Genomic DNA, 11,162 nt, shown 5'->3' with positions numbered 1-11,162 from the left:
ATATATACACGTATTTGTTTCATATCTATACATGCAAATAAACATAATTTCATTTATGGATTAAAGACGTTTATTTGCAAAATTATGTGTTTATAGATTTAAGACTTGTTTATACCATTTTATATCTTTTCCTAAGTTTATAAATCCATTCAAAATGTTTCAAGAGTTTGTTTAAGTCAAAATTTCAAAAACATGTGTTGTTTAGTTTTTATGTTTTTAGACTATTTCGCAAAATAAAGAGTTTTCACTTTTAGGAAGCGTAATTCAAAAAAAAATTGTAACACGTCCATTATCATGTTTATAAACATTTTCCAAAGTTTTATATTTTTTAGAATTTATTTGCTATTTTTAAAAGAGGTTTGAAAATTAGATTTACTATTCATTTCAGGCTGATAACATGTTATCAGTCGACTGATGGATCTTATCAGTCGACTGATGAACTCGTCTGGAAAGTCTAAACGTTTTTATTTTTATGACTGATAAACTATCAGTCGACTGATGAGTTTACCAATCAACTGATGAGGTCTTTAGTCGACCGATGAGATGTGAGCTACCTATAATGATTAGCTTATCAGTTGATTGGTACTGTTCATCAGTCGACCGACGGCTTTCCAACAGCTAGTTTTTTAGATTTTCATGTTTCCGTTTTTTTAATCTTTTTCTTGGGTTTCTTTTTGGTTTTGGGGTTTGTTTCATGAGCCTATATATACCCCCATACTATTTCACTTCTGAAACAATATAAAAAGTTTTTAAACAAGTTTAAGTGTGTTTTAAGTTTTATTTAAGTATGTTTTTCAATATTTGTTTGTGAAGAAAGTTTCACAAGTGGGAGAGATTATCTTAATTGTTTGAGCTTCAATTTAATCCATCTCTCCGTCTTGTTTTTCAGAGAAGAATTTCTAAACTCAATTCTAGCTTTGTATTTATTATTTGTTAATTATCATCTTCATTAAGCTAGAGTATATATTGAGTTTATATTTATTTTATTCTCTTTGTTACACATACCCACTTGAGCTTTTAGTATTTCATACATAGTATATTTGGGGTTGTGAGAGATTGTAACATTGAGTTAGGCTTTATTGAGTTCTCACCTTGTTTAGAGAATAATCATTTATTGTTGAGCATTAATTTGTGAGGTTCACTTTGTATTGCACAAGTACACTAAGAGGAGTGTAGAGGTGAGAGACGTGATCAGTCCTAAGAGGAGTGGCGTCAGTAGTAAAGCCTAGTGAGAGGTGATAATTCTGAGCACTTGATGGAGACACGTGAGAGACTAACACTTGAGGTGGTATTTATATAGTTTCATTGTGAGTTATTGTGAACATTGATCGGTAAGCATTGAAAATCGATATTATATGATGTAAGTATTTTCGGGTGAGCGTCAAAAACCCGGTTGTAATAGTGGATTTCTCCCCGGGGGTGGGGAGTAGAGACGTAGGTCGAGGGACCGAAGTCCGTGATCATTTCCTTGTGTTTGTGTTTGTTATTTGCCACTATCTCATTTGTATTTTAGTTTATGTTTATATCGCCATTTGTTTATATATTCTTGCTCATAATTAGTTGTATATCATACTTGCAAAAATAAATTGTTAATAAGTTTTAATTTGGCATTAAATCGGATTAGATTAGCATACACCCTATTCACCCCCCCCCCCCCCTAGGGTGCTTTCACCCATTACCAAGATATTTTAGAATGTCTTTCCTAACTGCTTCTTTCATCACTAGATTTAAGCTACGTTGGGGATCCTTAGTAGGTATGACATCATCTATCAAATATAAGTATATTCAATGTTGAACAATGGTTAGACTAATCCCATTGATATTAGTCATGGTCTATCCAGGAAGGCTCCATTTTGATAACAATGGTTAGACCAATAGCTTCCATATTTTCTCTCAAAACATCTAAGAAGGCTCCCTTTTGATCAGGCATCAAATCAGAAGCAATGATGACTGATAAAGTCGCGTTCTTCCCTAAATAGGTATACTCCAGATTTTCGAGTAAATGTTTGAGCTCTAACTTAGGGGGTTCTCAATAGATAGATGAAGTTGGGGTTGGCGTTAAACATCCAAAAGTTCAGGTTGCTATTTTAATGCAGATGCATGATCTATTAGCAGATTTAACTCTTCTAATAGTTTAATTTCCTCATAAAAATATCCTCAAGACTCAAGTTAGATAAACAAAGATCTAATTCGAACTCTTCTTGTTGTTCACTCAAAATTCTCTAGATAAAGTTCATCTCTAAGGTTGATCAGGTGGATCACTAGCTATTTTCCTAGATTGAAAATATTAATATCAACAGTCATATTCCCAAAAGATAGCTTTATTTGACTGGTTCTATAATTGATCAAAATATTTGAGGTTGCTAAGAACGATCTATGTAAGATAACTGAGATTTGACCTTTAAGATTAGAAACAGGCTACATTTCCAATACTATGAAATTAATCAAAAAAATAAATTTCCCAACCTTGATCAGAACATCTCCTCCTTGGAAATTTTTAGAGGCTATCAGCTAACTAAAGGGTACTAATTGGCTTCAATTCACATACTACCAGTTACTAATAAACTAAATGGGAAAAAAGATTCACACTTGCTCCTAGGTTTAGAAATGTATTATCAATGAAAGTGTTTCCTATGACAAGTGAAATAGAGGACAATCAGGGTCCTTATATTTCAAAGGCATTGGTTTTGTAAGCATGTCATTGAGATTACCAGCTAAAAAGAACTTTATTAGGAACATTAGTGGTTCTTTTCTTAGTGCACAAATTCTTTAAAATTTTTGCATAAGAGAAAATTTATTCAATTGCATCTAAGAGAGGAATGTTGACTTTGACCTATGTATGTGAATATTATAGGATCTGTACTACCTGGGGAGAGCTTTGACTTTGTCTGAGTCAATCTAGAATGAGAGCAATGAGTTTATACCTATCTAGATTAGGCTCAGCTTAGGGTTCATCTTCTTAGTCATAGGGAGGAGTTGATTTATTAGAATGAATGTTTTGGACTAGAGAGGAGGAAGAAGGGGTTTGATATGGAGACATTCCAACTTCATTGACTATCTATTTTCTTGATCACAATGTATGTATGCATCTTCAAATTTATTTTCTAAGAATTTTGGAAACATGTTTATGAAGTAAGATTTGAGCCAAAAATTAGCTCTGTTAACTTCAAGAAGCCTAATCAAAGAGAGAGTTGATTTATCACAAAAATCAAAAGTAAAAAATAAGATGGGAAAATAAGAAATGAAAGACACAAATAAAAGAAAAACAAAAAGGAAAAAATAAAGAGAATCAAAAATAAGAGAAGAGAAGGAAGGAGGAAGAAGAGAAGAATCAATAACAGAAAAATAAGAAAAGAAAATCAAGAGATGGAGAAAAATCAAAATGAAGAAAGATTGAGGGAAAGCTTGTAGAAAAATTTAGGGATTTAGAATTAAATCCACTAGTTAATTTCAATTAGGATTTATGTACTACTCTCTTTTCATAATATTGTACTTTAGATTTCTTAAGCATAGATTATCAAACCACTTAAAAAATATAATCTATTAAATTATCATCCAACCAAAATTTCTATTTATGAAAGGAACAAGTAACTAGATAATAATTCAAGAATTCATAAGTATAACCTATCAAATCACTCAAAATTAGTATATATTATTAAATTCTTTTTCCACCAATTAGTTCTCTAGTTGGTTATCCTAAACATGATCATTTTAAGCACAACAAGAGCAATCCACAAACCATAAAAAAATTAAGCCAGTTTTATACAATCCTAAATCTCCTAAATAATTTAGTTATACTTATTATAAACAAAAAGAAAGTAATGTATAAAAAAAGATAAGAAGATAGAAAATTACACTACAAAGCAAGTAAAAGGACAAAGAAATAAAAAAAGCAAGAAAATATAAATCTACTCTACAAAGCATAAAATAAATTTACACAACAAATATGAAATAAATCTAATCTACCAAACATGAAATAAAATAAGAAAATAAAATCCTAAAATATGTAACTCTAAAATAAAAAAATAAAATAAAAAAATAAAAAAATTACATTGTAAGGGATTAGCCTCTTGAAGGCAACTCTTCATCTTCGTCATCTAAGAAGAAGAGAAGAAGATTAAAAAGGAAGAAATTTTCTTTTTAATTGCAAAAAAATTTATAATTTTTGAAAGGTATTCTTAGTTAAAAGGAATCATTCTCTCCAAAAGGAGTTTTTATAAAGTTTTTTACACTTAGGCCCCTCACTCTCTACCCCTATTTATAGCCTACAAAACCAAAAAGAACAATTGGATTAGTTAGCCTTGAGCTCTAAGAAATAAACCTCAGTCATTAATTAATTATGTTATGAATCAGTCAGTTGGCTACTCGATTAGCCAATTAATTAGCTAATAGATTGTTGACTTATTGATTTGATTTTTTTTTCTTGATCTCTTGGGCTTCTATGGCCCTCCTCCTAGCTTGATAGTGGGCTTCAATAAATTATAGAAAATTTCGGGAATTTGATTCTTTTGGACTCTTATTCACTAATTCACAATTATCTACAAATTAAGATAAAGAATCATTATTAATTGATATATTTTTATTCAAATAATATAAATATTGAGAGTACAAATATGTAATAAAATGTGATGATCAAGAATCATACAAATCCTTGCAAAAAAAAATATCTTCCATCTTAGATTTTTCATACTTGCTAATTGGAACCATCCAACTTTATCATTGTGCAAAAACTATCTCATCTTATCCATCCCAAGACACGCTCAAACTAGGCTCTGATACCACTTGTTAGGAATTTTATGAAGTTTATATGTGGAATTAAATACAAGAAATAAATAACGAGACCAATGAAAATATATCATGCAAGCAAACACTAAGATTTAACATGGTTAGGCAAATTCATACCTACGTCCACTAGGCAATCTAGAGAGAAATATTTCATTATGAATCAAGAGTACAATTCATTTAGGCTACACCCAAACTTGAGAATTAAATCATAAGAGAAAATACATGGTTACCTTTAAGGTACCAAAATCCTAAAAAACGTCTTAACGTAAATCTCTAATGCCCAACACTAGAGGAGCTAACACCATTTCTTTGACTGCTTCGCCATTCTGAAGAAAATAATATTTAAATCACTACAATTGGACAATCGGTAAATCTAAAAATCAATTTTTTCTCTCTCTATTTTCTTTCTCTCTCATCGTAAGCAGCACACAAAAGTTTTGTGGTCTCTGTTCCCAAAAAAAACACTACAGGGTTTCATGAAATGCTATCGTTAAATAAGGATAATTATTCACAGGTCCTCATATTCTTATTCAATTGCAAATAGGCCATTCACATCCTTTTCCCATAATGATTCAATGTACAGACCATTCACACTACAGGATGTTGATGTTTTTTTTTTTTGCTTTGGATTATTAATTTCTTATTGGCATCCTACTACAGAGACCTATTTTCTTTTATCTAACACTTTGAGACTTGAGATATATATTGTGCTTTTGTTGCGGTAGATATTTTATTAAACTTTTATTAATGAAGCCTATGTACTTTCTTTTATTAATGCATATATGACCTGTATGAATAAGAGCACGTACGGATGTCATTAGCTCTTTTTCTAAGCTGTAGGTAGGATGGCTAACTTAAATCACATAGTCTAACTGACCTCTTGATTAATAAGTTGATGATGGATTAGTTCCTATTGCATTTGTTAAGACCTGAAATGATTAAAAAACAAGTATTGCCATTAAAAAAAAATACACACCACTTTACTCTTCTCCTACTCCATTTCGAACCACTGCATCAATTCCCTCCCAAAACTCCTCCCTTTAAAAGCCCAATTCCCCTCTCCTGCAGTGCTCATCAAAACATTTAGCAACTACGCTCCATCTCTCCAGCGTAATGGCAGTCTTCATCCTTTTCCTGTGCATCTCATCCCTCCTCTTCTCCTCCCTTTCAGCATTTCCAGGTGTAAATATAATATTTTTTCCTTTAGAAAACTTTTCTTGATTAAATTATTTTCGTTCTTATTAGAGTTTTACATTTATAGGAGTATAGGACATTGAATGTAAATTAGAGATACTACTTTTTTTCAAGGATAAATTAATAACAACTTTTCCCCATAACTTCAGGTATGATGATGATGCCTGGCGAGCCCAGCTTCGACTTCCCTCCGCCGTCGGCGTTGCCGGAACTAGATCCCGGGCTTTTGGGATCGCCCGTTGCTGCACCGGTTGTCAGTGCAAATCAACCAAGTGGACAACAGCAGCAACAACCAAGTGCAGGAGTGCAACCTGTCGATGTGCCAGCAGTCGTTGCAAATCAGCCAATTGGGCAGCAGCAGCAGGGGGAGTCTCCTGGAGTTTTGCCTGCCAACGATGCGAATCAGTCAATTCCAGATGCGCCAGCTGATGATGCGAATCAGCCAATTGGGCAGCAGCAGCAGGGGGAGGCTTCTGCAGTTTCGCCTACTAGTGGTTCAAATCAGCCAATTGCAGATGCACCTGCTGACGACACGAATCAGACAATTGGGCAGCAGCAGCAGGGGGAGGCTCCTGCAGTTTCGCCTACTAGTGATTCAAATCAGCCAATTGCAGATGCACCAGCTGACGACGCCCGCTGATAATGAGAATCAGCCAATTGCAGATGCGCCAGCTGACGATGCGAGTCAACCGATTGGGCAGCAGCAGGGTGAGGCTCCCGCAATTACGCCTGCTAACAATGCGAATCAGCCAATTGCAGATGTGCCATCTGACGATACGATTCAGCCAATAGGAAACCAGCAATCACAGCAGCAGGCTAGTGCTGGAGGAGTGCAGGCTGGTGCTGGTGCAGCCTGTGGGAGCGCAAGGGCAGCGAGCACTGGGATTCGGTGCGCAGCCATTGGTGGACAATACTCCTTTTGACAGTGGGAGCTCTAGGGTTTTGTTTGGCTATGCATACGCGCTTCTTGCTTTGATTTGGCTTAATATGGTTTGAACAAGATTTGTATTGAGGTGACTAGGTGTGTGATTTCTTCAGACACAGAGAGAGAGAGAGAGAGGGTGTTATTGCTGTATGAGTTGCTACAGTACAGAGAATGTAGTGTTATATGTGCTTAACTTACGCTTATATATAAATATCTTTTGTTTCTTGGGTTTTACCTAATTAAGTCTAGTTTTCTACAGAAAACTTTTTTAAATAATCCATTCACTTTTGGTTTTCCTCTTAGAGGCTGTTTGTTAGCCCAAAAAAAATGAGGAAATGGTGGGTTTGAAAACTGCTTTCAATGCTACATAGGATTTAGGTTTCGACACATTTCCAATTCTCCTGTTTGGTTCGTTTGTTGATTTATAGAAAAGGGGGGCTGAAATGGGTTTCCATGTCACTTTTTTAAGAAATGGTATTTCAGTGGGTTGGGGGCTAAAATCGCTGGGAAATGTCCACTTGCCAAATAAAATAATCGCGCGGGTATATTTTTGAGGCGGCGGGAAGGAAAACTGGGAAAGAGATTAGGGTTCTCTTCACTGCCTTCCTCATCATTTTCCCCTTCTGCCTCTTGCCCTCTCCATTACTATGCCATAAAAAAATTTCTTTTGTCACTATTTCTTCCTCAACTAATACTTTCAGCTGATGAAAGATCATTGGAATGGCACGAGCGACGACGATTCGGTCAGTTTTTGAGTGATTTGGGCAAGATCTTGCAAAAAAGGGGGGTCTTTTTTGGTGATTTCTTCTTCATTTCTTCTTCTTCTTTTTGTTGTGACGTCATCAGATCTGCACCTACTCGCTCTGATTTTGACTGTTAACGGGGATTCCCTCACCTTCAATCGCAAGAGGTTCGATCTCTGCTTATTTTAACATATCCCTTGTTGATAGAGCATTTTAGTGTTAATTTTCATCATGCATGAAATTTGTAGTATTTTTCCTCAACAATTTATCTGAGATTTGGGGGTTTGTACGTGCATAGCAACTGATGCATGCTTGAAGTAATTCTTAATTAATTTTAACTTTTTTCTCCAATTTCTACACTTTCCAAATCCTTTGCTTATTTTTAATTTTTGTAATTTTTTTATTTAACGAACAATTAATGATAGTTTTTAGTTCTTATTTCCTAACCCCAACTTGTGCGGGTCTATTTCCCATATCTGCAAACTTCTTAAGTAAGTTAGAGATTACAAATAGTTATTTATCATATTTGTTCTACAGCAAAATTCCAAGTTTAATCAACACATTGGAGGTTTAACTGTGTGACAATACCAATTTTGATTATTTTTCTCTCCTTATTAGTAGATTAATTTTCTCCTCACTTAATTTGTAGAAGTAAAATTGTTGTTATTATTTAATCTTAGAAATTAATGTGTTGTATAAATGAAATTATCTGATGGATAATACCAACTTAGTTTTCTAAATTAATGTGTTGTATAATAAAATTATCTGATGGATAATACCAACTCAGTTTCCTAAATTTCCTTAGAAATTAAAATATTAAATTTGTGGTCCATAAAAACCTGAGAAAGATTGCAAAAACCTACCAAGTTCTGTAAAAATATGTGTTCCATAATAGTTATGCACTTGCGTATCTTTTTAATAATGATTTCTTGAATGATTAAAAAAATAAAATGCATGTCGTATTAGATGGTTATTTTGTAGAGAGGTACAATGGCATTTCTAAAATCTAGGTTGCTTGTTTTGTAATCTTTACGAGTATTAATAAGTCCACAACCCTACAAGGCATATTTCATGTATAGGTTTAATAGTGAGTTGGTGTCATGTACATGTGTTGTGATAGTATAATTTTGTGCACGTGCAGTCTCTTTTTTTCTGAATGAGTTGAGCATGCCATAAAGGCATCATATTCTTTTAATTTAATTTTTAACTGATAAGTAAAAATTATAGATGGATGGTGATTATGATGATGAAGAGGTTGTTATAAGAATGTGTGCTAGGGCTGCATTTTCAGTCATGGTTATAGTTTTCATATTTTTGAGGAGAATAAAGTGTCATGGCAAATCAATACGGTCTGGACCAAGTGAAGAAAGACTAAGGCAGGAAACTAGGGCAGAGTTGATGATTCAGATATATCACGGTTATAGTGATAGCTGTCAAAACTTTGTTAGAATGCTCTCAGGTGCTTTTATGAAACTAGCAAAGTTAGGAAAAAATATCTCTTAAAAGACTCAAGGCATATAATAGTAAAGGAGCAGCTTGCTATAACATTGAATATATTGGGCCATAAATCCAAAAATCGTATGATGAGAACACAATTTATAAGATCAGGGGAGACAATTAGTAGATACTTCAACAGAGTATTACAAGCTATTTTGTGCATACAAGGCCGATATATGCAACAAGCACCGAATGGAGTGCCCCAAGAGATCCTAAACAATCCATCATTTTATCCATTTTAAGGTATGTCATCCACTATACGAAATTACGTAAATTATTGTCTAATCAAATCATATCTTACATTAACATAGTAATTTGTTATACTCTATAGGATTACATAGGTATGATAGATAGAACACATGTGGATGTTATGCTACCTGCTAGCCTTGTTGCGCGTTTCAGAGGGCGCAAAGGTGTCACACAAAATATTCTTATCGTTTGTACACCAAACAAACTGTTCACCTACGTTTTAGCTGGGTGGGAGGGTCGGCTAACGACTATAGAATCCTTCATGATGCTCTATCTAGATCACAATCATATGGCTTACGGGTCTACACTGGTAACAATCTCGTTAACTCCTCAAATTAATTACTCATTTGTTTAATATTCCTCACTAATAATTACACTATAAATTCTCATTAAAATTATGTGTAATATGTAGGTAAATATTACTTGTGTGATGCGGGGTACACAACTATGCCCGGTTTTATATCCCCGTATCGTGGTGTTCATTACCATCTAAAGGAATTTATGGGGAGAACACCTCAAAATAGGATAGAGTTATTCAATCTTAGACATTCATCTTTAAGGTCAAAGATTGAAGCTACATGTGGTATATTAAAGAATCGTTTCAAGATTCTCACAGCAAAACCCTACTACCCCTTCCCTGCACAAGTTAACATTGTTTTGGCATGCACGATTCTCTATAGCTACATTGAAACAGTCGATCCAAATGATGATTTGCTCAATGAGACCATCGACATTGAAGAGGATGATGCTAAAGAGGCAATTAATGAAGAAACCAACGGTATGGATTTCACGCAGTCCCAAACACAAAGAGAACAAAATGCCTCAAAGGATGAGTGGAAGTCTCGCAGATATCAAATCGCTTTGGACATGTGGATTGATTATTATAATAAATACCGGCATTGTGTCACCACTGAGTCCGCCTTATGATTTGCTACGGTTTTCGACATTTAGTAGTACTTTATGTTTGGTATTCGTGTGCCTTAAGACTTTGATGTTGTTGACTATGATGTTATTATATGACTTTGATTACTTATGATGGTACTTAGTTCTTGTCGTGATATCACATGTGTAGGGTTTTTGTTTGTGTGAGATTTCTCGTTTGATGCTTTAATCTCATCTATTGCAAGCATTTATAATTTATTGTGGATGTTATGCTCCCTGGTAGCCTTTGATGCTTTAATCTCATCTATTGCAAGCATTTACAAGACATTTGTCTTAAATTTATGATTGTTTTTGTTTTTAGAGAATTACATTAGTTTTCTATAATAAAATGGGTAATAAATCAACCACCGAAAGGTATGGTTTGTGTTAGCTTTCTTATATGATGCTTTAATCTCATCTATTGCAATCATTTACAATTTCCATTTTGTCGTATTTTTTCGACTCACATTTTTTTTTTAGAATTATATTTGTTGAAAATATAGAAATGGGTGATAAATCAACCTCCGAAGGGAATGATTTGGGCAAAGGGAGGACTGCTACTTACTCCCCAACTTCAATGGCCCCACCACCTTCTCCCACGTTCCCGACAAGCAGTGGGTTCAACCACAGTTTTAATCCTATATTTCAATCATCCTCACCATTTGTGCAATCACCATCTGTTTTCACAAATGTACCTCATTATGATGGTAACTTTTTCCCTATGCATCACTCTATTTCATCTTACATGCATTTGCTCAGTATTCCACCATCTTTTCCTTAACATTTTCAAGGATCAAATTCCTCCGGACAAGTTTTATCTCCAAATAGTGTTACAGGGACTACTTCTG

General features: G+C 34.2%; 1 protein-coding gene across 1 annotated transcript; it reads left to right on the top strand.

Annotated features, from left to right (window-relative positions):
* LOC109834130 (fibrous sheath CABYR-binding protein-like) lies at window positions 5,859–6,619 on the top strand. Its single transcript, XM_020402053.1, has 2 exons — window positions 5,859–5,965; window positions 6,129–6,619. The coding sequence occupies exons 1-2, from the start codon at window positions 5,899–5,901 to the stop codon at window positions 6,617–6,619; spliced, it is 558 nt and encodes a 185-aa protein (XP_020257642.1). The 5' UTR covers window positions 5,859–5,898.

This window comes from Asparagus officinalis, chromosome 1 (assembly GCF_001876935.1).
Source record: "Asparagus officinalis chromosome 1, Aspof.V1, whole genome shotgun sequence".
Classification (NCBI taxonomy): Eukaryota; Viridiplantae; Streptophyta; class Magnoliopsida; order Asparagales; family Asparagaceae; genus Asparagus; species Asparagus officinalis.
The sequence above is the reverse complement of the archived record's forward strand: the minus strand, read 5'-3'. Positions and strand labels throughout refer to the sequence as shown.

What these genes read in the sequence shown, in the direction of transcription:
- LOC109834130 (XM_020402053.1), top strand. Translation starts at nt 5,899, where the DNA reads ATGGCAGTCTTCATCCTTTTCCTGTGCATCTCATCCCTCCTCTTCTCC. An exon ending in CTCCCTTTCAGCATTTCCAG is followed by an intron (nt 5,966 to 6,128) that starts GTGTAAATATAA and finishes CCATAACTTCAG; the next exon opens with GTATGATGATGATGCCTGGC.